The sequence below is a fragment of the Oryzias latipes genome, chromosome 8 (assembly GCF_053564925.1).
Source record: "Oryzias latipes strain Hd-rR chromosome 8, Olatipes_Hd-rR_3.1".
NCBI lineage: Eukaryota > Metazoa > Chordata > Actinopteri > Beloniformes > Adrianichthyidae > Oryzias > Oryzias latipes.
In genome coordinates, this window is record NC_136244.1 from 15,479,743 (window position 1) to 15,506,584 (window position 26,842).

Genomic DNA, 26,842 nt, shown 5'->3' on the forward strand with positions numbered 1-26,842 from the left:
GTTGGACAAAATGATTGATTTCATTGGTGTCTCCAAGGGGCATGGCTTCAAGGTTAGGAAAAGTGATGGATGTCATGTAAAACATGACAGGCCGAACCGAATCAGACAAGTCAGTTTTCTTTTTTGTTTTTGTTTTGGTCTGTCAGGTGTAAATAAAAGCTGGCACACAAAGAAACTAGCCAGGAAGACTCACAAAAGGCTTGAGGAAGGTGGCTTGCATTGGAGCCTGGCATCCTTCTCGTGTGGGATTCACGGTAGATCGTGCAGGGCAGACAGGCGATCATCACCGCACGGAGATCAACAAGGTTTGTTATCATCCAAAAAAAAGGACACAAAAATCTACTTAAAAATCAGCTTTACCATCCAGGATAGGAAACTAAATGACTGTTAAGTACAGAAGAAAAACCTAAATAGGCTTATATATGCAATAAAGAGTGGCGTAGTGACACCACTTCCAAATTTGGTCATTGGTGCTTCCTAACTGTTGATGAGAAAAGAGCTTTTATGGTGACGGGTAGGAAAAATCTCACATCCGAACACTATAAGAAACTAACTGCCGCTGAAGAAAGACGTCCTGAAGACGATGCCAGAATCTCAACCAGAGGAAGCCTGAAGAAGCCTCTATTTGTGGGTTTTCCCCACACAATAATAAAACCAACTTCAACAATCTAGTTTTTTATGTAATTATTTGTTGTAACTTATCTGTTATGAGTGTATTTTTTCAATTTAGGTACCTTATTTTACATTTGGAATTTAAAGTCAAAAAGATATTTCCACAAATGTCTAAATAAACTTTATTCAATGTCAAGAAATCACTTAAACATCATGCACCATTATTATAAGATTAAAGGGATGTTTGCAGTCCAAAGCTTCCATATTTCAGTTTCAACTTTGCTGATGTTGAATGATCACAATGGATGTGCATGCTTTGAGTTTTCCATGAATCCAGCTGGGGCCACTGTTGCATTGTTTCTTTTTTCATCAGAGTCCCTGGAGAGTTGCATGAGTGGGCTCTAGGGGGCTTTATTCTGTCAGGTACTCCTGAGACTCCACAGATGATTGGTAGGAGGAAGAATGACCAGAGGACTGATGGGATGCAGGTGTATTTTCCAGCCCAGATGTCATCAGCGGCAGATAGAGATCATCCATGTTTGGCATCACAAACACTTTCTGCTCAGAAGCGCAGAAAAACAAATCTGAGCGCAGATCATTGCATGAACCCAATGGAAAAGTGAACTAACAAACGCACAGATGGACTGACCTGGAATTCACACTGCAGTTTTCTTTCAATCCACTCAGTCACGTGAGTGAAGGTGACTTCCCGCTCTCCCAGCATAGGGCGCACATGAAGGTCTAACCTGGGAGGCACTCTGAAGCTGTACCTGAAACAGCAAAGGGAGATTGTGGCAAACAAATCTTGTAACATCTTTCTGCCTAAAAAGGGGGCAGAGCCTGTGCTTACCATATCCTGTCTGTAGGGGGAGGAGGAATGTTGACCGCCAGAGTTCCAGAAAGCTCCAGGACCTCAACACTGAGCATGAGGGGCATGTTGGAGACCTCAGCTATCTTCTTCCTGATGTACTCGTTTTCTGTGGCCTTCTGGAAATATTTAGACTTTGCTATCTTGTCAACAAATTTTAGTATTTTTCTACCTGTGCTGCTACCAGTGTGGCTGTGGACGACATACAGTAAAAATTTGTTAGTCATCACTTCTGCCGGAGAGCATTATTACATTAAAACTCAGTTTTGTATGACATTCATGAAAAAAACACAAATTACCCATCAGCTGCTGTTCCGCTGCTCTTTTCCCCCTGAGATCCCTGCAGCTCAAATGCAGGAAATTCTTCTTCATCAGAGGATCCTGCACTCGACGACTCTTCATCACTATCAGCCAATACACACAGTCTTGCCTTAGAGCTGAAAAACACACCAGTTAGGCATTAGAGCTGGCTTCAAAACCAGAATTACTAAACACTAAGCTATAGCATGTTGAATTTTAAAGACCCACACCATTGAACAATTGTGGTTTTTGGCCTTTTTAACGTGTTCGTGTGACAGATTTTCTGATGTTTGAGGACATGTAGAAAGAAAATTAAGCTCAAAATAGCATTTTTTTTTTACTTGTCCTGTTCAACAGCTGGGCAGACAGATAAGAGCTGAAGGCCTCTTGTGTTGGACATATTTTACTTTAACAACAGGGGTTATGAATCTTCTGACAAACCAGATTTATTTCTATATAAACCCCTTTTGTAATTGAGGCCAAACTTTATTCATTTTAATCGTATTTGAAAATCGTTTGTGTTGGACCGGACGGAAAAGGAAAGGAGGGAAGAAAAAGAGGGATGTTAGAGAGAGGGGGGGGATAGGAGGGTGATTATAGGGGGGGTTAAACCATGAAGCAGCATAAAGCAACAAGTTGCTGGATGTTTATTATTTCGGTCAGGTTCAGATGTAATACAAATCTTGAAGGGCCGGGGCCTGTCCACACACACACCCAAATGTTATAAACACACCTGTTGGCTCCAAAAATGTCCACATGTCAACATGTACACAATACAGATAGTGTTCACACATGCATACTTATGCCTTTAAAGACATTAGTGTGAAATATTTCATTCAAACACGCAAAATATTAGTGCAAAGGTGAGCTAACACCTGAGCTTAAGTGAGTGTTTATGTTCTTCTAAAATGGATGGTGGAATGTGAAAAGAAGGAGGGAGAGTGCCCAGTCATCCCCACACCAAGAGCCCCCGCCGTAACAGCAGCGGCAGGCAGAACCCCCAAACACCCGCACATGGAGAGTAACCGCCCCCCAGGTGATCACATCTGCCACCCAGGCCAGGGCCAGCAGGACCACCACGGGGCCCCCAGAGCCAGAGAGCAGGGAGGCATGGGGGGACAGAGAGTGCAGCTCCAGCTCAACAAGGAGAGCAGTCCCCCCTGCTGTGCAGGGAGGGCCCAACGCAGGGCCCCGCCCCAAAAGAGTGCCCACAACCCCAGACAAGCACCTCATCACCACCCAGGAGTTCTGGGCATCCCCCCGCCCCAACCCCAGGTACGGGCCAGGACCCCCAAGGGAGACCCACCCCGCGCTCCAGGCAGCCACCCACCCGGCCCACGGTTGGTCCAGGAAAGAGCACGGCAGAGGCCAGCCGCCCCCGCCCAGGAGGACGGCACCCAGGAGAAGAGGGGGTCCACTAGAGGTGTTGTAAACATGGTCCGACCAGGCTCAGCCACTGTTGGAAATTTGGCGAGGCCCAGCGCTCAGGGGCAAGGACCAGAACCCACACCACAATTGCATTTCTGAGTATCTTTATTCAAATCATTATGAATCAGGAGCAGACGAAAAAAATGCAGTTTAAAGAAAGATGTTGAAAATACGCCACAAGCCTTCTGCTCCACTCTGCTGTGCAACAGGAAGGGGAAAGGGGTCGGTCCCGCCCACAACTCAGAGGTGAATTTCCAACGAACTACTACCGCTCTGCAGAAACTATGTCCTAGAAAATGACAGATTTTTAAATTTTGTCTTAAAGTGGCATAATAATAAATTAAAAAGACCACTGGGGCAATAGATCAAAAGATGATGGCAGTGGGACTTAAAATGATGCTTACCCAACATGTTGCATTTCAGAAACACTGTGAGCTTCATCCTCTTCCTCCTTTCCCAGCTTAGAAAGGTTCATCTTAGTCTCCAGAGTCATCTGAAGGCAGCCTGTGTACATCACCTCCAGCTCCAGCCACAGACCTTGGTGTCAAATGAGGTGAACGGAATAAATCAGAAAGAAAACCACAACTTACAGCAAGCTACAGTGGTGGACAAAATTGTTGGTACCCCTCAGGTAAAGAAAGAAAGTCCACAATGCTCTCTGAAATGACTTGAAATGTTCAAAAGTAACAATAAATTTTAATTTATTCAAAATTAAATGGTCAAAATCAGCCATTACTTTTGAGTTGTTGATTAACAGAATTATTTAAAAAAACAAACTAATGAAATAGGGCTGGACAAAGGTTCATTGACAAATACAGAAACTGTTTAATCGCAGTGATTGCATCAAAAGGTTGTGCAACAAAATATTGAGTTCTGGGTTCCATCATTTTTGTCCAGCCCTATTTCATTAGTTTTTTTTTATAATTCTGTTAATCAACAACTCAAAAGTAATGGCTGATTTTGATTATTTAATTTTCAATAAATTTAAATTTATTGTTACTTTTGAAAGTTTCGAGTCATTTCAGTGAGCATTGTGGACTTTCTTTCTTTAACTGAGGGGTACCAACAATTTTGTCCACCACTGTACAACAAATTTTTCAGTCCTTTAGTTAGATTCAAATTTAAATTTTACCCTCACAAACTGGAAACTTTTACAATTTCACAAAAGTAAAGAACATTTAGGATTAGAGGAGACTAATCTAATCTCTCCACAATGTTCAATGCGAAATGATTTCAAATAAATCTGAGTTTGATTTAAAGGCAAATCCAACATCTCTCCTTGATTCTTTGGATAAGCAGTACTCAGCTTTGGCTTGTTCTTGATGGTTAATCCGGATAAGAGGATTGCTAATCGCTTCAGTAAGAAAGACAATGGAAGCCAGGCTACCGAGGCGTGCACAACAAACCCCCAAACCCAAACATTTCGATTGTGACCTGATTTAAGGACAGACGGACAAACATTAGTGCAATACAGACCGAGTACCTCTGCGATCCAGTGCAGGCTTGGACGTGTGTAGGACCTGAGGAAGGCAGGTACCCATGTCCAGATCAGCCAGGGTCAGCTCATTCATGAAATATGGCAACTGTAAGATAAGCAGGGTTTTTTTGTGATAAGAAGGCAACACTAAGGCAAATATACTATTTTCAAAAGAAAAGACTATGCAGGAATGCCTGCAGGGTGAACATTTGAATGAATAGGGGGGAATAAAAAATGCTTTGAGACAGGAAGGACTTAAAATGATTAATGTGATGCTGCAGTTCCATCCGTGTAAATCTGCACTTCTGTCTTGAGAGCAGCGAGCCTGTGCCATCAGCAGAATCTCTCACACACACAAAACACGAGTTTTTTACTGTTTACAAGCCTGAAATCTTGTAGCATTGCAAACAGCTCAGTGCTGACATTCATTTCATCCTTTTTGTGACATTCATTTAACTGATATTTATTTTGCAATGATCCTGATCTAACGAGGGCTGTTTTCAAGATGTCTTCAAAAGGGATCTCAGCCCCCACCCCACACACCTTAATTTTGCTGAGTTTCTTCTGAATCTTGTGTGCCACCTGGTCAGTCCAGTATTTCTCTCCTAGAAAGTCCCAGAATATTCTGCCCACCAGGCAGTTCACCCAGGTGGGCTGGCTCTCTGCAGAGCACCTCGCTGACTCAGTCGCTGCAGATGGATCACCCCCTGATTCACCTTCAGAGCCATGATCTTCAGCATGAACCTGCAAAAAAATAGACATTTCCATGTTTAAATCTTTTTCATTCTGTGCCAGCAGGATCTTATAGTATTTTTCTGAACCCAGCATTAGGTTGAAGCAGATCTGAGAAAAGAGCAACACTCTAGAGGAAGATTTTCTGACGCAGAGTTGTCAGTGGCATTTATGAGGAAAATTAGATGAAAAATAGTGGGCAAAAGAAGAAAAAAGAAAGACCAAAACTTTTTTTTTTACCTTTTTACAAATTGAGGGGCTTCCCTTATCACTTTGGCAGGGGCTGTTGGCGGGGCTGCATCTTTTCGAGCCAATCAATTGAGTCATGTAGGTGGTGTAGTCCAGCATCGTTCTGGATTTTACAGAGAGGTCATTCAGGTCCTCTGCATTTTCTTTGAAAGCTTCTCCACTATTTGGTGTTTCTAAAAGACAAATAAAATTTAGATTATAATAAAGTAACTGCAGTCACAGATGTCAGCGTTTCATTTAAAACCTTGCCTGTATTCTCCTCATTGCTGCTTACAGCTCCAGCTTTGGAAGCTAACAAAAGGTGTTGAAACCACTCCTCCTTTTCTCTTCCTGTGCGGCCAAACAGGTAGAGGGTGACGGGGGAGCTCTGGCTTGGAATGGTGTGCTTCTCTGCCTTCTCTTCCTCCTCTTGCCCTTCGTCAAAGGTCTCCTCCCCTATCTCACCCTCAGCCAGGGTGATGCATATGGGGTACTTCCTGTTCCATATCCTCTTACGAGCCAAACCAGGAGGCTCCAAGGAAACCTGGAGGAAAAGAAGGTTACGTTGAGTCGCCCAACTTTTTTTTAAGGCATCTGCATAAAAACGGTTTTCTTTCATTCACGTGTCTGAACGCCATAATTACAGTCATGTTTACTGAGTGCATCAGGTCTTTCGCCTCTGTGTTGGGTGACAAAGAGGGTGCAGAAAGACGAGACTCAGGTGAGAGGTCACCTGGGCTTTCTCTTCTGCTCCCCTCGGACTATCAAGTGATTTTCACATCTCCCGTCATCACACTGACCTTACTGTTACCCAGCTGGTAAATGTGAGCGTGTAAAAACGCTGCCTCGTGGTGCGTCTCTTTAAATGAAGCCCACCGGGGAATGTTGGCACGTGGGTAGGCCAGACGTAGCCGGCTGCCATCCAGTGTCACATAAACGGAATGAGTGATGGAGGGGTGGAAGGTCTCAGGGTCGTAGCTAAATGCTTCACTCATCCAGCCCTGAGATAAAAAAAAGGGTACAAATGAAAACAGGAAAATGTATTTTTTGTGGATGTTAATACATGAGCACACAGCATAAAATCTGACATAAAGGTAATGCAAAAGGTGAAACTTGTGTACATCTGTTTGGTTTTGTTAGCTGTACATGGTGTGACAGCCAAATCTGCTTTTCCAGCAGAAATGTCTGAAACTAGTTGGATGAAGCCATTTTTAAACTCTAAATTGCGTAGTCTGCTTGGCCTGAAGGTAGCTTTAGTGCAGCAATTACTTATCTATTGTGCTCCACTTTTGCACTTCATTTCCATGTAATCAAACCAGGTAAACAAAGCAGCCTGCTCTCCTCCATGGGAACTATATCACTCACATTGCAGCCATTTTCCTGAGTCTGTTTATTTGAATAATGAATTACCTCTAGAAAGCCTGGATCAGTGAGCTCCCTATCCAGATCCTCTGTAATTGTGTGGCTCCGAGGTCCCGTTTTCCCTCTGGAGCCTCCATGTCTTGGGGAAAACACAAACACCACCACCAAGCCCAGCATAAACCCGCACGCCACACCCAGGGAAAGACCTGTAACGTAGGGTGGCAGGGGCAGCACAAAAAAGGCATAAGCCAGAAGTCCCACAGGGAAGAGCCAGTGAAAGGGAAAAGCCGAACCCATGATTGTGACTCCAGACTTGGGATAAGTTCTTTGATGTGTCCGCCCAGCTCCATCCTGGAGCTCCACCACCTGAATCACATCCCCGTAAGAGCAGATTTCTAAGTGCCTGTCTTTTCGCTGGCTGCAGTGCTCCAGGCTGTTGCTGGATTTTATTGGTGACTCCTTCTGAAGTCTTCTGACTGGATTGTCACACATAAGTTTGTGCTCGCTGTCTGTCCTCCTGCATCTCAGGACGGAATTGTCACTGATGCTGCTTCTCCTGCAGCAACTTTGGGAAAGAGGTGAGTCCTCTGGAGCTGACATTTTTCCCTGCTTGGGACTTCCAGAGTTCTCGTCCCCCATGATCTTATTTAGCATGCTGAGGGGATCCTGCATAGCTTCTGAGAACTTCCTCCGTGTGTCCTCCAAGTCAGCGATCAGTGAACTTCCTCGTGGTTCAGTGGGAGACAGGTTGTCTGCCGAAGGATGTGATGACCCATCTTCATTTTGATCCCTTCCCGCTTCCTCTGGCCTATGGTCGCGGATCTTCTGGTTTGTCTTCCGGGGATGCAAATGAAGCTTGGAGTCAGACATGGAGAGATTGACCTCAGGCTCAGTCCTGCGGGAGATTTCTGTGCTGAAAGACTTGACCAAGCTGAGGAGCGGCTTGCCTCTTAGAGTGCTGCTCTCACTTGTATTCAGGTCTGTGGAAGAGGACTTGACCAGCCCGGTAGTCATGAGAAGATCCTCTGACATCATGGACAGATCAGATAAAGATCCTGGAGATGATGGGGAGTGAAGGGGAAAGAGGGGCTTAGAGTAAACACTTGGGCCCAGATCCAAAGCCATCTCAAGGCTGTGGTCCGACTGACACTCCCTGGTTTGGGGTTTTTCTTTTGTAAAAGCCACAGAAGGGCCTTCATGTTTGCGGTCCAGGCTGAAGATGAGCTTACTTTCCTCCATGGTGCAAACAGCTGAGTAGAATTTGGTACCAACTAGTTAATGTAAACTTCTTGATTTGTAGCATTCTTGTTAGACCCTGCAAAATCATGTGTGGAATGAGAAAAAACATTAATGTTATTGTATAAAATCTATTGAAAGAGTTTTACTTAATTCCTCAAACCATTGCAGATAAGTTCACTTAAAAAAATACAATGAAATGTCTTGCTCAATCTGTTAAAAGATCCAGTTCTGTTTTTAAACAAGACAAGTCCAAAATTGTCATCTTCTCATATTCACCCTCCTGCAGAAAATCAGAGAATTATTCCTTTTTTCTATCTTTCCGAAACAGGTTCATCATGTTTGGAATCATGCTGGGGTAACAGGTTTTAGAATTTCAGTGTCTGGAAAACTCGTGAGCTCTTCAAACTTAAAAAACACAATTTTAAGCCCTTTACACTCCTTAGTCCCTTTATTCAAACCCTTTAATCCAGGACTCCACTTAGCATCACCTTGAACAGAGTTTTTCTTAAAAAAAAAAAGGAAATAAATTCAGACATGAAATGTTTAAAACTTTCTTCTCTAAATTCAACCAACCAAAGTTCAACTCAAAATAACACACAGAGCAAAAAAAATAGAAAAAAATAAGAAAAAATGTCTAGAAAAAGTTATGTCATTTCCTGTGTCTTGACCTGCTGTGCAGAAAAAACACGGAGTTCCATCAGGCACCTCCTAGGGGTACACTCATACTTTTTTTTAATTATTACCCTCCCATTAAACGAAAATAATGATGAATATTCATCTTTGAGTTGATGTGTATGTACTGTGTAACACAGTTATCTTGTGATCACCAAATTAAGGGACATACAAAATAAACAGAAATATCAATAAACCTGATTAACCTTCATAAAAGCCGATTTTCACAAAAACAACTAAATAAATTGTTTTTTTTTCCAGACATTTTTTCCATTGGAGATATTTGCTGTTGAAGTTTAATATTCATTCATTTGTGTGTCATCACCCATGCAGGGCTGTGTGTCAATAACAGTCAGGAAAAAGTGCTGCTCCTTCAGCAGGTCAGCTGCTGCAGACTACCTTAGATTACCCTGATCAATTTCTCTTCACAAGTCGGTTTTGCTGACAGAGAAGAGAAGGTCTGTGCTGCTGAGTGGATTGCAGGGATGGCTGAGTTTTGGCAGCATTCCAGTTCAGGCTATGGATTCAGTTTTGCTCAAATAAGTTAAAAAGTGGAACAAGCAGCACTGACAGTAAGACCATGATGCACCTGCATTTTTTTAAATGTTCTCCATGCAGGAAAATAAAAGCCAATCACTTATATCTTCATTTATTCAATATTGTATGAAACACTTTCCTAATTTACACTCTGATCTATAAAAAAAGTTGTACCAGAACATCGATTCAGATACTATTTATCATCACTAGTGTCTTGTTCTAGTGTCAAAAAATACTAGTTATAAGTTTTGGTTATACGTATTTTGTGAGCAAAGTTTGACCAAAAAAATCTATAGAATCGCCTCTAAAACAAAGAAAAGATGCAAATAGATGCAAAAAAGATGCAAATTGTTGACTTCAGGATGTCGGTCACCCACCTGCAATACTTTGGACTTCTGGCTGTGAAGAAAATGCAAAGACATGTCGAATAAATTTAGAAAAGCAGCTTACCTCACTAACATGAAAAACAAAAACCTGGCAAAGGAAAATTACCTTAAGTGTACCCAGGTATCCTTGATTGTTTGTGAACTCAAACCTAGTTTTACCTACTTAAGTTAAGGGCAACCTAATTGACCTAAATCCTGTAAGCAGTGGAAACAACTTGGACCAGACGTGACTCAGACTCAGCCTGAACATGGGTCTGACACACAAAATATGGCAAATTCAGCTAAATTTAATTAGAGAAAAGATTATGAAAAATTATATAAAAAAAAGCTAAAGCCAAGATACATTTATATATATATATATATATATATATATATATATATAGAGAGAGAGAGAGAGAGAGAGAGAGAGAGAGAGAGAGAGAGAGAGAGAGAGAGAGAGAGAGAGAGATACATATGTAATTTATTGTGGCTTTAACTTTTTTTATTTTAATAAATCACCTTCTTTCATGCTCTCCCTCTAAATCTGTCTATCCTGGATTAAGTTTGACCGAAAGATTAAAAGTAGACAGAAAATTATTTTTCCTGCAGGAGATAAAAAATACATTTCAGGAAATTCAGTAATGTTCCATTGGGATATAATGAAGAGGGGGATCAGAAAACAGGCAGGAGGTTTATTTCTTATGCTTAATCCTGCAGTAAGTGTGATATTTGACCCTGATGTTTGACACATTTGGCTGCAACTTCTGTCACTGAGATAATTTCTCTTTGCCCTCTCAATTCCAGTTCCAGCAGAACAGAATATTTTTCAAAATGCTCACACTATTCAAAATGTTCTTACCTACAGGTGAAGAAGAGAAGTGGTGGAGCGAGGAAGGCTTTCATGCAGAAGTCTGTTTTGAGCTGCTGTGTGCCCCTATGCTGCAGATCTTCCAAGTCCTGCGGCACATTTGCTCCTTTGGCAGCAATTATCCCCCCAACTTTGCTGCCATTCCTGAGCTTCTTCCTCCTCCTATCAATCAAACTCCCAAACGCAGCATCTGCAGTTCAGCGAGCATCCGGACGCAGCACCATCCCAGCTCGCTGCAGTCTAAAATCAGATGACTGAGCGACCGCGCCGATGGATGACACCTTAATCCAGATTATACGAGTGACACCAGCAGTTACCATGCAGGGAGAGCAGTGTGAGAGGTACTGCGCTCTGCATGAAAACAGACGACTGGGATGAACTCTCCAGCACCGCAGTGCATGCGTGCAGGTTTATGTAATTACACGTCCTGCAGGAACTCCTGTCAGAGGAAAACTATGCCCTTTAAAAAATGTTGACTTAAAAAAAGATATTTCATATTTCATATGAAATGTAATTGTTATAATTTAGCTGATGCCAAATTAATTTAATGATTATTTGATCCCACAATAATCTAACAGTTCTCATCGTGATCACGTTTGATTAATGGAAGTAATGGTAATAATAATTTTAAATTAAAAAATCACTTTATATCCAAAATACTGGCTCCAGATTGCATTTGAGGAAGCTGGTTTACTTTCAAATGCTATAGGGATTACTGGATGAATTGGTAGGCTATATTTGCTCACCGGGAAAGTAGCGTACTAGGTGCTACCCACCGCCCCCTGCTGGAAAAGCGGAAACGGGCATTTCCTTCTTTTTCTTTCTTTTTTTCTAATAAATAAATAAATACGGGGCTGAGGTGCTGTTTGTTCTTCTGTGGTTGCTCACGATTAAGCATAACTTCAATTTCAGATCCAAAGGTTCTTTAAAATTAAACGTCCAATCAAAACATGAAGACCTAATCTTTCAAATAAGAAAGAAGACTTTAGATTTATATTATAAATAAAAGGAAAAAAAAAGGAAACTGGTTCCCAGTTTCCTTTTTTTTTTCGTATTATTTTTTTCGTAATAATACAAAATGAAGGCATTAGTAAATGAAAAAAAGATCTTAATATAAAAAAGACAAAATATGGAACATATATACATGGAAGGATGAAATGAACTATTTCGTTCTAATTAATAATAGAGTTTCAATTGAAACTTTTCTTGTTTGTAAGGCTGGCGTGTTTTACCATGGAAGCGTATTGCATTCGATAAAACTTTATTGACCAAACAGAAGTCACCCTGTGAAACGCACAAGTAACGCCACAACCTTTATTTTGAAGGCATGCCAAACAAACAGGAAGTAGTGTTTTGCCGGCCGGATGTTTTGTTCTGTCGTGGATTGAAGGCAGATTAACACCGAAGACCCGTTGAAGCAATGTCGTTCTGTTCTTTCTTCGGTGGAGAGGTCTTTAAAGACCACTTTAAACCAGGTAATTTAACTTTTTCACAAAGTAAACCGAAAACGTTTTGTTTTTGTTATTAATGGGCAATCTAGCAACTGTGTTTTTAGTCACGTACTTAACTTAAATTTAAGTACGTACAGAGTAGACTTTTCTTAACCTATTTTGGGACCAAAAAACCTCAACACGGAGTAATAGTAAGTTTGACAACATCGAATTTTTATTTTTTTGATCCAAACGCCCTTAAAGGTACAAGCGAGATAATTTTGTAACAGTGGGGGTCAGGTTACCAAACAGAAACGTTATAAAACGCACGAGTTTACACAATGGAGAAGTAAACACTCAGTTCAACAAGTGTAGCAACAAATCGAACAGAATGGAATTAAACCTTGTGAAATTATGCACAAAAACAAATGACCAGGTTTATCTTAACAATATCATGTTCTTCAGGCTAACTCAATGTTTCTCTGCTCATATAAGTGGATTCTTCAAAGTGAATGAACTGCATGTTATGTGAGCAGATGCAAAATTCAAAGGCTTTGTTTTCATTTTAGTGACCATCTTGTTGGGGGTCTTGATGTTTCTTAGAGGTGGGGAGTGCTCTGTTGCTCCTCTTTTTCTTAGCTTTCACCAAAGTCCAGCTGGGATAACTGCAGATCTTTTACTAAATGTGTTGCATTATAAACCAATAATGCTCCCTATTATTCACGTGTTTCATTCCAAAACGTCCACCACTGTACCTCTTGTTGTTCTATGCTGAACCATCTCTTTCTCTTAGGGATCTATGTGTGCTCCAAGTGTGAACATCAACTGTTCTCCAGCCGCTCCAAGTACGAGCACTCGTCCCCATGGCCAGCTTTTACCGAGACCATCCACGATGACAGCATTTCCAAACACGAGGAAAGACCAGGCGCATACAAGGTGCCTTTAAAAACATCTATTTAAGCTCCTTGTTGGTTATGAGGTTATGTGTATTTTGACATTTAGGAACACCATTTAAACTGGAAGTACCTTCTGATTGACTTGTATTAGCAGCAAACGTCTGTTGTCTTGTTCTAGGTGCGCTGCGGGAAATGTGGAAACGGACTGGGTCACGAATTTGTAAATGACGGGCCATCCAAAGGGCTGTCCCGCTTCTGAATATTCAGCAGTTCACTGAAGTTCATCCCCAAAGGTACAGTCTGGTTACAGTGCTGAAACTGTAGCGAAATGAAAATGTCTTTGAATGCCTGGAAAGAACCTCTCAAAAATGTACTTATCCGGTCTGTGTTTTCTTAGTGATCTTCGGGGTTTCATCAAATTATTGTTTTCAAAGTTGTGTAACTGCTGTCAAATTCATTCTGCAGATAAGGTGGATGGACAGTAAGTGAGCTGTCATTAAGGAATGCGGCAGGTCTGGAAGTTTCCCTGTGCCGCTGAAGGTGTGGACAGCGAATGAAGTGTTCTGGGACAAAGCCCGGTCCGGGAGCACCAGAGCTCTGATGAATCCTGACTTCACTGGACAGCAAGGATTACAGGACTTCTATCTGTTTTTTGCACTTGTTTGCTATGCAATCACAAATGATGTAGCAACTAGTTTTGTCTCATTAAGCAAACCTCTGCTTCTGGTAAAGATAACCTTTTAGGATTTTGAGAGCTCGTTCTGAGTGACAGATCCCTTATTTGACCATATTATCTGTATGTGGCTGCCTGAATATAAAAACATATCCAGCAGGACTGAAATGTGAAAAGTTTGATGATCCATTTTTTTTCACTGAATGATGCTCAAAAATAAACATATTTTAAAATACATTTCCATCTGGATACTTTCTTACCTTTTTGTGCCACTCATTGCTTTCTGAAGTCAGAACAGTTCCTAAGTTCTGCCACTAGGTGGACCTTGGGCCAGAAGGATCAGGTGTTACACCAGCTGTTGACACTGATCTACCGTTTTCCACGTCAAGCCGAGTTACTGTTTGCTAGTCTTTGCTTAATACGTAACAGAAAATTATTCATAATTGTCAAACTTTTTGGCTTGAATCTGACATGGAGGAAATGTCTTATTGCCCCTTTTCTGGTGGAGAATATTATAAGAATCACTTCCAGCCAGGTGAGTGTCATGGAAGAGACGTGAAGTATAGAGATCCTGGTTCCAGAGTAGAGAGTGGCTTTGGTTTTTGCTCCCCTCAGGTATATACGTGTGTGCTGAATGCGGCCACGAGTTGTTTTCCAGCATTTCAAAGTTTGAGCATTCTTCCCCATGGCCTGCCTTCTCGGAGACCCTCCATGAGGACAGTGTGACCAAACATCCTGAAGCATGGGGACCTATAAAGGTAGAATTACTGCAGCAAATGGGGCTCCAGGTAGAATAAATGAGGTTTAAATTATGTTGATTTTTAAAAATGTATTTTTGTTTTTATAAGGTTTGCTGTGGAAAATGTGGCAATGCACTGGGCCACGAGTTTTTATATGATGGACCCAAAGAAGGTCTGTCCCGATTCTGAATCTTCAGCAGCTCACTGACCTTCATATCGAAAGGTGAGTGTCATCTCTTATCCACAATCTTCCTCTGCAGTGCACTACAACTGACATTTGTTGATGTTATTCTTTTTTTTAACACTAGTTTTTTTAAAATTCTCAATTAACTATTTCCTTTTCTTTCTCAGGTTAGAGGGATGTAAGAAAAAAAGAGATTGATTTATTTCTGCTGCTAAAGGCGTCCACAATGGATGAAGGGCTTTGTGAAAAATTCCAAATGGAAGTCCAAAGCCCTGATGTAACACAACTTTGCTGGACAACAACAACAAAAGACTGAAATGGACTTTTTGCAAGTCAATGTTTAACATTTCTACAGCGACAGATTAAACAGTTAATCAGTGTGAATGAACCCATTTCGGTGAAAAACAAAAAACCCTTATACTTTAACTCACGTGTGTCAAACTTAAGGCTCAGGGGCATATCTAGGGAGAATTGGACTTAAAATATCAGATTGGGCAACTATACATTAGGACTTAAACACTGTCCATATAACCTAACATGACACCATCAAATTTAAAAGTATGTATGCTAAAGTAACAAGCAAACATATGTTTTCTATGCAACTGTAATTGTCACTTTAAAAGTTATAATAAATAAATGAGTTATTTTACATTAAGGAGTAGTTACATGTATTTTTCATTGCATTTAGTTAAATGTATAAGTTATATCTGGCCCTTTGAGGACAACCACTATGCTGATGTGGCCCTCAGTGAAAATGAGTTTGACACCCCTGATATAACCTAATAGTTTCTGAAAAATGTAATTACCAGATTCTACCACCAGATGATGCTGTACTGAAACCTTTTGCTTGTTTGCACGGATTTCTATAAAATATCTATTTAATTGAACAAATTATTGCAAATTTACATCAGAAAACATGTCTAAAGTAAATGTCACAACATACTAATTAGATATATTTTATAATATGTCAAATATTTCATTTTCAAGTTAAAAAGATATGAAAAACAAGTTTAACATAATTTACAAATTAGAGTTGCTGCTTTACTATCAGAACAGACATATTTAAGCATTGAGTACAGCATTGAGATATTTTGTTTACAGACTTCCAGAGAGAAATGCTTTCAATTCTGTTTATGTATGTAAGAAATGGCCTTATCTGATCAGATAGGTTTTTGGTGTTGACACATCCAACCACAGACAAACAGCACTAAAGGTTTTCTCTCTGCCATTACTGATCCAACTAAAATAAAGCCAAAAAAAGAAAGTCACATGGGGGCAGAAATAAGTACCCTCATGTCTTAAGAATTTGGAGATCCACCTTTCAGATCTGCATTTTGAAGAAGTCGTTTCTAGTTTCGACTTTCGCTCCGTCACATCTCTGAAAATCAGTCGATTCTTCTTTGCAGCACTGCTTCTGTTTATAAAGGCTTATAAAGGTTGTGAGCCTTTTTTTTGCACAACACGTATAAGATGGACTTAAGTATGGATAAGGATATTCTAAAACGTTCATTAGTTTAATTTAGATCCATTCAGCAGATGTTCTGTCTTGTTGCTGTACCCAGTTGACAGATGGGATCATGTTTGCCTCTAGAATACTGTTGTAGGTGGAGAGGTTCATAACAACGATTTCCAGATCTTGGAACCAAAAGCAAAACAAACCTGACCTATCACAAGGAGGAGATTTTTCTGCATAAGAACCTATTTGGTCCTCAGATCTATATTTTTGTTGCATTAGTCCAGTGGAGTTCTTCCAGTTGCTCATTCAGATGTCAATGTCACCTCAGACGTTTTTTTAAAGTCAAATTAGCTTCTTTTATGGCCACCTTTTCCAACAAGTGATTTGTCAGTCTAATCTTACTGTCAAAAACGTTTAAATTAAACATGCTCACTGAAGCCTGCAGTCCTGGAGAGGCGTTTTAGTGACCCAAAAGTAGTTTTGCATGAAAAACAGCAGCTTCCCTGAAAAAATGACACTTGGAAACTATCTTTGCAACAGCAGAAAGATTGAAATCTAACGGTTAGGAAATTATTTTATAAAAGTCTTGCCAACATAAGTATAGTTAAACAAAACAAAAACTGCTGAGATTTTTTTTTTCTTTCTTTTTGGGGTTGTGTCAAAGCACAAACAAAGGCCCAAACAAAGAAAACACTTAGTCAATTCATCAAGACCTGCAGCTTCTTCTCTGAAATTCTACAAAACTTGAAGAGAAGTGGTGCATTTATATGCATACATTTTTAGATTAAATTTTGTCTAAATATATATTTACAATAGTAAATAAATGTCTTAACTTTTATTTTCACAATCCCAAAACATTCAGAAATCCTGTTTATGACCAGTCTGTGTAAAAAAAAGAAGCTTAGATTAGCACGTTTCTGTACATTTGCAAAAACTACAGTTTGTTTTACTTGAGGAATTCAGTGAAATTATATTATTTTCAATTGAATTTAAAAAAAGCAAACCAAGAATTCTGAAGAGACAGCTAATTGATTCTGCTGCTAGGTGTTCTGTTCTGTCTCTACATATTTTGAAATGAAGAAACTGAATTTATATTTTGAACCACAAATATGCATCAAACCACTTCTGCTCCAAAATTATCTCAATTTAGCAAGAAGAGAAGTGATTTTTTTCGTAGCTCCAAATAAATGCAGGCGTCAAGGGGTTTAAAAATTGTTCTTGGTGTTGTGACAACATAAATGAGAGGCCAAGCAATGTCTGACCCATTTAGAGAGAAGGAATTGAAATAAGGCCTAAATCTCATCACACCCTCTGAATTAAGAGAATTAAATTGAAATTTTCTGACAACACGAAGTTCTCAACAAATAAATGAGAATCAAAGTGGTTAACATGTACTTGTTTTGAAAAATGCAAATATTTTTTTTGGAAGAGTGAATCTTTATATATTTACATAGTGAGAGAAATCATGTAGAACTGGAAATGTTTTTCAATTAGAAGCTGGTTAACTACAGTACACAAACCAATAGAAGAGCTTCACATGCAGACACTATGACAAACACAAAAGCTTTATAATCTTGGAGAATTCATGTGAAAATAGGCTGTGGGATGTTGATACATTAGCTTAACTGTTGGGAAGGTTTGGAACTCATACATCAAACTTGGTGGTGGTAGTGTGATGATTTGGAGTTTCTTTGCAGAATGAGTCCCTGCCAAGCTTGATAAAAAGATAAATTGTGAACTTTAACAGAATTTTTGTTGGAAGTTTTGTTGATGCAGCACAAAAACAATGAAAAAAACAAACAGAAATATAATCTCTAAATGGCAAAAAACTGAAAAATAAAATGAAAAACATAAATAAATGTAGAAATATAGTTACTGAAATACAATTATTTCATTGCATTTGTTGTCACAAGTGAAAAATGGACATTGCAACGCAATTGTTTCCGCTGTGTAATAGCAATCTCAATGCACAAATGCATATGTGAAAAACTGCTCTACTTGAAAGACTTTTGTGAATTTGTTGTGTTTTTGCTTCTTAGCGATGTCTTGGCGTTTTGGAGAATGCAGTGATGGAATCTTAAACAAAATGAAGATGTGGGGGCACGCTCAATGACTTTCATGCTTTTGGAGTGTCTGGGATGAGCAGGTGTGTCGCTGCTCTTTTCAAAGACTGCAAGATCAGAGAGGGAGATGAAAGCATTGGTGTTAGCTTAAGGATTAGGAGAGGAAGTGCAAACATGTATAGAGAGCAAATCCTGATAAACTTTACTAAAGCACATTTGATATGATATGCATCTGTAAAGTCTGATCAAAACCCTTTTTTTTTGGATGTCCCAAATAATATCTACTTCAACTTTTGATGTTTAATCAACTTTGCTGAGACAAATCCTCTCAACTGTTAGATATAACTGGTACTCGCCTCCAATAATTAACCAAGAACTTTCAACTTTTCCCTTTGGTGTCTCCGAGCAGGAGAGACATGACACCTTCAGCAACAGACATCCTAAAAAAACAGCTGTAAGACTGAAAGATGGAGAGATGGGGGAACGATGTTGCTTAGGACACAGGGCTGTAATTAGCCTCTGCTATCAGACCAGCAGTCTTCTGGCTGGCAACCAGACACAGATGTTTAGCCAAGAGGAAGCAAACAGGAAGAAGGAAGTGGTAATCCACTGATGGAATCACTCGCTCCTTGACCTCTGGGACTCGTCCTGCTCTAAAGCAAAATAGGGCCCTTAATCACATTAAACCACTGCTCCCTCCAGCTTCACCTCAACGTCCTGACTCACACAGGAGATCTTGTTTTCATTTGAATACACACGAAGCTGCTGCTGAGACGTGGATGTTTACAGGATCTACACCTGCTTCTGTTTTCGTCTGCAGAGAACTCCAACCCCTTAAAACCAAAATCATCAAAGATGGGGGTCCCGAAAACCATCTGCCTTCCAGGTCTTCACTCACCACGGAAGCTGGGATCGCTTTGTCGGTGTGGACAAAAGTTCATCTACGCGTGACTAGAAGAAGAAATACAGAAAGTTCCTCTCATCACAGAACGATGATGACAGCTTGTGGCTTAGCAGTGAAATATCTCCATGCTGCTATCCACATTTCAGACACGTGTGGAGAACAAACACCTCCATTAACTGAGGGAATACAGTGACTTTTTACATACTGGAAGGTGATTGCTGCTTTAGGGTGAAGAAATCTTGGAGATTTTCCTAGTTTATTGCATACTGCAGGTTTTGAAACACAAATACACAAATAGGAGACAATCCAAAAATCAATTGGTGAATTTGTTTTGTACAACAACACAAAATGAGAAGAAAACAATATTTCAGTTGAACCAGAAAATACATTGAGAATCATTGAAGTTGTTAAATGAACAGAATATGAAAGTTTATTTATTCATTGTGTGAAGATATGTGGAAAACCACAGATAAAATGCAAAAACAAAGCACTAAACTTAGCTTAATAATAGATAAAAAAGAATTACTTTGTACTTTAATATTTTAGAATAATACACATGACAAAACCTACAACACCTGTATAGTTTTTGGTATAATTTCATATTTTCAGCTGATCATATTGTTTATGTGTTTTCATTATCCCACTGTAGATTGAAATTCTGTGAAGGTAGACTTCTTTAAACTTTTATAAAAACAGAAATCATGGGAATTACAGCAAATTATCTTTTTACCCCTTCTTTTAAACTGTGTGCCAACAGTTTGAAGATGCTGAAAAACCCAAACTGGCGTCCTGGAACTGAATAGCTCCTTGTAGGTGTGCGGGCTGCCAGCTAAGAAAACAAACAACATGGAGAGTCAAGGGCTTCTGCCACTTTCTTGTCACCTTTATCACGCCATCACCTTCCTGTCTCTGAGAGCCTGGAGCTTCAATAGCACAGACGCGTTTTGAACATTTGCATGTTTGCAAACACAGCTCAATATCTGCACCCCAATCGGCTTCAGCCTGCAGACAGCTGCACAGTTTTGTCTCAGCGCTTCAAAGGAGGGCTGGAGGTATGTGGCACGGCTATTGTTCATCGGGGGAGAGAGGGCCTTGTGTTCTGGGATGCCGGACAGAGTGAAGGATAAGAGCCGAGCTTTTTAAAGAATAGAGCAAAGCGGCTGACTGTGAGCCCACATCTAGCATGACACGAAGACCGCCAGAGGGTTTAAAGGGCCTCAAATCAGGCTGGGCCCCTCGAGGATTGGAAAGGGTTTCTGATGAGTGATTTTACAGAAAATTTCAGTCACAGAGCAATGATGGGCTGTGGAGTATGCTGCATTTGTGTCAGTGCATGTCCACATATGTCAAAGGGTTCAACATCAGAGGAGGTTTAAAGCATGCCTAAACCTCCTATTAGGGCTTGGAGATGAAAAGTCATTACTTCAATGTTTTTTTTTTCGTGCACCCAAACTACAGTCACCCACTAACCAGAGCTTCTGCTATTTGTGTGCGGCTCATCCTCTCCCTCTGTAATGCTAGCTTGCATCAGATGAGATCCACTTCAGCATTGGCTGCACGTTTAAAGAAGAAGCATGTTTGTGCACATTCAGTCTTCTTTTAATCCTGTGTTTTTTGCCCTTGCTGTCTGTGCCATACGCTGCACAGACATACATGTAGCTGTTAAGATCTTGTGAACTCCCCACAGACCTGAAATGGGCTCAAACAGCCAAAATTGCTGCTTTGGCTGTGCAGATTGCTAACTTCGATGCAGAAAATCCTCAGAGGTGCCTTTGCTCTTTACTTAGGGGTTAATAATCTACAATCTGCATTTGAGAGTCTGAGGTGTTGTCTAAACTTCAACCCCTCTCAAAATGTGATGGTGGAGAAAAGTGTATCTTTAAAGAAACAAAACATTATAAAGCGTTAAATAAAATTTTAAAGGAAATAACTGTAAAGAAAATGGCAAAGATTATTGAATAAATGTGAATAAAGAACTTTTGGGATGCTTGTTTGTGTGCCGTCTGGATCTTTAATGGAAAAATTGGGGGAACTCCACAACTGCAACATTTTCATGCCCTCCACTCCATTATTAACAACTGATCCTTAACTCCAGAACTCACTTTTGCTACCTAACTTTAAGTCCAAATACGTAGACTTTATTAGTCTACATTTATACACACACAAAAAAAAATCCATTAACAAAATGCCTGATAGTCAGTTTAGCATTTTTTCTCCCTTTGACCTTTTAAAGCCAAAACAGTCAGGCTGTTTTCAGCTAAAAGACACCTCAAGTGATGATTGACTGAAGCAGACACAATGAAATGATTTGAAAATGCCGTTTTGGAACACAGAAAAGTCTTCCCGCTCTCATTTGGATCGGCAGCTTTACTGTGTCCCCCAAAAAAGCTCAGACCTCAAAAACCCTAAAGTGGGACCAGATGAGAACTAACGGAAGAGGAGTTTGGTTTGTGTGTTTGTGAGCACGTGTGTTTAAGGCTAAATTCTCAGAGGATTGCAACTGCAACACAAACCAAAACAACTGTTCCATCCCTTCCTTCAGGGGGGTTTTAGATAAAGGACAGATATACAGCTTTGTCTCAAGTCCTCACTCTTTTAAGGCCCTTTCTTTGAATTTCTCCAAAAGTTAATGACATAAATATTCAAATTGAAAAATGTATATTCTTCAAAATAGGCTGCCTTTTTGTCACATGTAGGGAAGATAAAGTTCCTGTATTTTGCCTTTTCCTCCTGAAATAAACCGGATTTTCTTTGAAGTGAATGTTATTTGGATGGGAGCAGGTTTCTCCAAAACCCATTTATATCCATCATTAATGCTCTCCTCACACATGTGTGTGTTAGCTCAGCCATGTTCCCCTAAAGCGTTGGAGCGGTCCCACAGATGCTGGCTTTTGAACTGTGTGCTGATAACGAGCAGGATGGTCGCTCCTCTGTTTACCCCAGAGGGCGAGGTCACCACCATTTCCTGAAAGAAGATCTAGTTCTGCTTCCTAAAAGACGTGACACTCCAGTCTATCTTGAATTGGGGTTCGGAGGATGCGGCCGTGCTTCTGGATATTGTTTATGTTGAAACTCTTCCTGTTGATGAGTTTTAACTTCGTGGATTTGGCCTTTAATTGGTTTTTCTGTTAAATTGAGTCAACCAGTTAGGTTTGGAATGGAATGCCAGACTTAACCCCTCTCTTTACAGCCATCTAGTAAATCTGGACAGCTAAACTCATGATGTCATTATTTGAAAAACTTAAACTTTATTGTAAAAAATGAATGTTTTAGAATATACAAGACTTGAGGATAAAATCATGTGGAAAAATGCATATTTTTTTAAAACAGCACAGATTCCGGCAGATAAATTGATCTTCTTCTTTCACTATTAATGATTTATAATCAACATGAATAATGGTTGCGACTTAGGAAAGTATGTAAAAAAGGGGGCAAAAAGATAATCATAGGATCCTAATTTTCATAAAAATTGTATTCTTAGACACCAGTGGTCTTTTGGAGCACTTTTGTGGTAATATTCTCTTATTTACATGTTGCTCTGAGCATCCTTCCTTATCAATCTTTCCTCACTGGTGGTTTTAAAGTACATTTCTAACAAGTCGATGTGGCATTTGAATTTTAGGTCAATGACTTGAAACTTAACTTCGTGCAAAACTGACTAAAGCATTTATGCCGGCTGGAGTGGCAATCAAACCTAATTTTTTACCAGATTAGTTCTGCTAAATGTGCAGATGAAAACAGGAAAACGAATCAAGACCATCAGTGTGAAGTTTTTTTCTTTGTGCCCATGACAACTATCCTCATATTTGGAAGGATGATCACAATCACTACTGTTTAACTATCTTTCCCCTTCTATTTTAAATGTTAAAAAATATTTCTCACTCTCAGCAAGGAGAACATTTTGCTGCTAAAAAGGGTTGTTAAGCAAAATGCCTAAACCTTCTGTAAAAGTGTATAATTTTCTGCAATGGTCTTTTAGTTCTCATGCTGTGTTAGGGTGTTTAAATAACAACTTCAACTGCTTTTTTCAATGCAAATCATTGATTTAACTCATGCAAGCAGACGAGGACATCAATCCCACAAATAAAAGTATTCCTTTTTACGTCTCAATCATCTTTCTGCAGAGTGGCTCTCTTTTTTTCTTCGGAGGGTCAAATAGTCAGTACACTCCTGTCCCTTTTGGCAAAAACAACCATCAGCACGTTTGCTGCTTGCTTATTTGACTCACACACAATTTCAGATTCCAGTGAGAGTCGACAGGCCCCACAGGGTAGAAGACTATCTCCCCCTTCTGCAGCATGAAGGAGTCTGACACACGCCTGAAGGATCTCACAGGACAGGTGATACTGCTCCTGCAAAATTTGCTCACCTGAGAGGCGATAAACGGAGGGACTTTTTTCCCATCTGCCCCCCGTCTCGTTCTATCTTTTTTTTTTTTTTTTTTTTTTTTTTTTAACGACAGCTCCCTTTTCTCACAGTTGCTGTGACAGATTGGAATTTGAAAAACATGGGAAACTCCAGAAAGTGGAGAGACAAGCTGCTGTGGTTTTTTTAACCCCAGTAATTACAGTCAGTTAACACCCATCTGAGAACTGTTTGTATTTTTATTTAGAGGAACCAGGTTTGACTTGTTTACATAAATCAACACATAGTTTGGATGTAATCCAGCTCGGACGGGAGAAGTTCAATATTATGGATCGTCTCGATTCGGTTTTGCCACTCTGGTCCCGGGGTGATGTTGGATCGGCGGCAAGGATGTTTTCTTTTTCACACTGGAAACAGATCGTGACAGTGACGTATGAAAGTCGTGGTTGAGGTTTGGAAATGATGTCACGGCAATCAACATTAAGGACGACCAAGTTTTTCAGTGAAAGGAAGCCACACTGAGGAGCCCACAAGCATTTCACTATGGAACTGACGGATTTGTTACCACAAGCGAAACAACAGGTTTCCATACATATGGGTGCATGCTTATGATAAAACCTGCACGTGCATATTTGTTAGAATGCATTAAAACATTACTGCATCACATTTGCAGCTCTATTTTGCATCCAAACAATGATTAAACCTCCCAAATTTAGCCTGGATGCATGGAAATGCATCCTCGTGTGATCATACAGTCTTCACATCTCTTCCTTTTTTTTTTTTACATTCATCACAGGAGCAAGCACATACAGGCGCCCCTCATACACTCATCCGTCTCTGCTCCTCCACCCTTTCCTAGCACACCCTATATCACTTCAGAGCCAACCACCAGATTCCAATTTTTTTCCACCGCAGAGCTGTGGATTAGAAAAGAAGGCATTTCCCGAGTGCTCTGTGGCTTATGCGATGACATGATTGTCGTTCAGCTTAATTCCCTTTAGGTTCCCGCTTGCCCGGTTCTACTCCTACATTAAAGCCACGGTTCGGGAAAAAAAAGGTGAAGCTGCTGTGCAGACATGCTTTCTGGAAAGGTATTTAAGGTTTTATTGTCAAGATGAAAGACATTAAAAAAAAAATCGGGTTCCGCAGCTGCATGTTTCTTTCACCTGCAGAAGGTTTCCACGCCAAAAAAAAAAAAGAAAAAAAGGGAAAAATATCTACGTTTTAAATCTCAACACTTTTTTTTTTACATTTACAGAGTTAAACCTTTTAGTTTTGGCAGCTGCTCAGATATTACTCCAGTAAAACTAAAAGCTGGTGAACCTTTTTCCTCAGATATAAATGACTTCCTTGCTGAACTCAAGGCATGGTCCGGGTCTGCTTTCAAGGCCTTTGGGAATATTGTGTAAGACCCAAGCCCATCTTCCCTCTCTGATCTTTGCAACATTGATCCCTTTAGTAATGTCTCTATAAAGCTGCAGGGCAAGTCTGGGAGTCTGGATGTCAAGCTTGAGGGCTGAAATATCCAAGCACCTGTGTGAAGGTGGTGGGACGTGAGGGCGTGGAGGGGGGGAAAAGGCAAAGGTGGAGGGGGGCGGAAAATCACATGCGGACAAAGAGATCAGAGTGATTTTGTTCGGTTTTCCATCTATCAGTTCTTGATGACTTTGCTTACGTTTGTAGGCAAGTGCTAGGAGGATGAGGCTTTGCAGTTACTTTGTTGTCGGCTTTTGTCTTGTGTGATCCATACTTCCTGAGGGCACGACTATTACACATCTTTCATGTCACAGACAGAGAGCTCAGGCTCTGTTATTTCTTCAAAGAGCAGTGATTGAGAAACCACAATATGGGAATTGCACCCCCCTCTCCGTTTTTTTTTGTTTTTGTTTTGAGTTCATCACTTGCCTAAAGGCGGAAAAAGCTATAAAGAGTGAATTTGTTTATTATTCATTATTCACATCCAAATGAAATTAAAAGGATTTGTTGCGATTCGTTCCAGACGCAGCATCCGGTTGCATTCGTAGGAAACTGCATCCATGCTTCCAAACTGCTAAACATGTTCTCTCTTGTGGTTTCAAAGGACTGCTGCAACGGCTGAAAGTCGGGCAAATGGGCAACAGCTTCTTCCTCATAGTGGAAATTACAAAATGGGAATGGAACATTCGTTTTTTTGCTGCGGAAGATTCGTAATTGGTGGTAATGGCTGACATATGTAGGAGCCATCTGCAAGCCTCTAGCGGTGGAAATCTATCTGTGTTTTTTGGAGATGCAGCACCGCAACACACCTGCAGGCACAACGGATGGGGCAAAAACAAACAAAAAAACTGTACGGACGCCACACATGAGTGCATGAATACCTGCTCACAAGCACAAAGACATATTGTGCTGCCCAAATCCAAAAGCAGCTCACAGCTTGCATGTTACAGTTTTTTCCTTCTCTCTAATCTTACTGTTTATATTTCTAAGTCCAAACCTGTCAGTGAAAGTTCTGCTGGAACAATTAGCATGGGAGAAAAGTAAATCAAATACAGTATGTGATCAAAGAGAAGCCTGGATTTTGACCTCATTCTGACCGAATCCGCAGTTCGCTGAGCGGCAGGCCGCCTCGGTGCCAGGCTGGCCTCTGTTTCAATGGATTTACGAAGATTTTAAAACATGTCATTATTCTATATTTGCCCGGGTCGTGTAAAAAATCAACAGAGAGCTTTGTTTGAGCGGGAGGCGTAAACCGCAATCGCTGGCTTTGTTGTGCTTATCTCTGTAAAGTTTCCCTATTTCTGAAAGGAAAGGTTTGACAGGCTTGGACACATGCCTATTCACAGCTTTGACAGGATGGAGGTGGAAAGATGGAGGCCACTCGCCTGTCCGTGTGTTGAAGACACTTGCAGCAGTTCTTCACAAAACTGGAGAAACAGCAAGCCTGGCTCTGTCCAAAGGTAACATAATCCACCAAAGCTCACTAATTAACATTCTCATGTCTTTCTTGTCAAGCCTGTAAGAAACTAAAGTCAAAAGCAAAAATAAGTGATTTTTGAGAGTATGTAAATCTTTATCTGCTCTAATATCCTGATTTCTATAAATTAGTTTAAGTACCCAATAATTTTTGATTAGGTTCAAAATGTATTGTCACTATCTGAAGAAAATAATCTAATCTGATTTACCAGCAATTTACAAAAGGTTTAAGTTTTAGATGGCAACCATTCCAAAGCTGTCATGGGTCCAATACACACTACAGGGTCACGTGACCTCACATTCTGACTATCTCCACATACATGGAGGTAAAAGTCCCACTTTGATTATTTTTTTAAATCTATTTTCAAAGCATTCCCAGTGGTCTTTTAATTATAATTATGCCATTTTTAGCAACAACAAAAACGTGTCCTTTTCTAGGATGTAGTTTGTGCAGAAGGACAGTATTTCATCAGAAATTCACCTCTGAGTTG

General features: G+C 40.2%; 2 protein-coding genes and 1 pseudogene across 8 annotated transcripts; 2 read left to right on the forward strand and 1 right to left on the reverse strand.

Annotated features, from left to right (window-relative positions):
• Positions 1 to 778: 778 nt before the first annotated feature.
• LOC101161891 (testis-expressed protein 2-like) lies at positions 779 to 11,081 on the reverse strand. 4 transcript variants are annotated; one of them, XM_078950864.1, is made up of 13 exons: positions 10,680 to 10,813; positions 9,833 to 9,854; positions 7,056 to 8,322; positions 6,446 to 6,646; positions 5,916 to 6,189; positions 5,658 to 5,839; positions 5,229 to 5,429; positions 4,692 to 4,791; positions 3,613 to 3,745; positions 1,780 to 1,917; positions 1,463 to 1,672; positions 1,262 to 1,382; positions 779 to 1,170 (listed from the first exon to the last, which is right to left on the reverse strand). In XM_078950864.1, exons 3-13 carry the CDS (start codon positions 8,244 to 8,246, stop codon positions 1,024 to 1,026), a joined length of 2,898 nt encoding a protein of 965 aa, XP_078806990.1. In that variant the 5' UTR covers positions 8,247 to 8,322; positions 9,833 to 9,854; positions 10,680 to 10,813; the 3' UTR covers positions 779 to 1,023. The 4 variants fall into 4 exon arrangements, with proteins under 4 accessions (XP_078806990.1, XP_004071737.1, XP_078806992.1 ...); XM_004071689.5 differs by lacking the exon at positions 9,833 to 9,854 and having other exon boundaries at positions 10,680 to 11,081; XM_078950866.1 differs by lacking the exon at positions 9,833 to 9,854 and having other exon boundaries at positions 10,684 to 10,977.
• Positions 11,082 to 12,004: 923 nt separating this feature from the next.
• Positions 12,005 to 13,924, forward strand: LOC101163254 (methionine-R-sulfoxide reductase B1-A). Its single transcript, XM_011478226.4, has 4 exons — positions 12,005 to 12,163; positions 12,912 to 13,054; positions 13,193 to 13,307; positions 13,480 to 13,924. Exons 1-4 carry the CDS (start codon positions 12,109 to 12,111, stop codon positions 13,497 to 13,499), a joined length of 333 nt encoding a protein of 110 aa, XP_011476528.2. The 5' UTR covers positions 12,005 to 12,108; the 3' UTR covers positions 13,500 to 13,924.
• A 92-nt stretch (positions 13,925 to 14,016) lies between these two features.
• Positions 14,017 to 21,024, forward strand: LOC110015477 (methionine-R-sulfoxide reductase B1-A-like; annotated as a pseudogene). Of its 3 annotated transcripts, XR_013657575.1 has the most exons (5): positions 14,017 to 14,222; positions 14,303 to 14,445; positions 14,536 to 14,650; positions 18,951 to 19,135; positions 19,792 to 19,911. The product of XR_013657575.1 is annotated as a methionine-R-sulfoxide reductase B1-A-like, transcript variant X2 (transcript). The 3 variants fall into 3 exon arrangements; XR_013657574.1 differs by having other exon boundaries at positions 18,951 to 21,024; XR_002290683.2 differs by lacking the exons at positions 18,951 to 19,135; positions 19,792 to 19,911 and adding an exon at positions 14,779 to 15,266.
• Positions 21,025 to 26,842: the final 5,818 nt, after the last annotated feature.

Excerpts from the sequence above, each read along its gene's own strand:
- LOC101161891 (XM_004071689.5), bottom strand. The coding sequence starts at position 8,246 with ATGGAGGAAAGTAAGCTCATCTTCAGCCTGGACCGCAAACATGAAGGC. Across the intron at positions 3,746-4,691 it reads GCCTGCACTGGATCGCAGAG|GTCTGTGGCTGGAGCTGGAG; the intron begins GTACTCGGTCTG and ends TTTGACACCAAG. Across the intron at positions 1,918-3,612 it reads TCTGAAATGCAACATGTTGG|CTCTAAGGCAAGACTGTGTG; the intron begins GTAAGCATCATT and ends TGTGTTTTTCAG.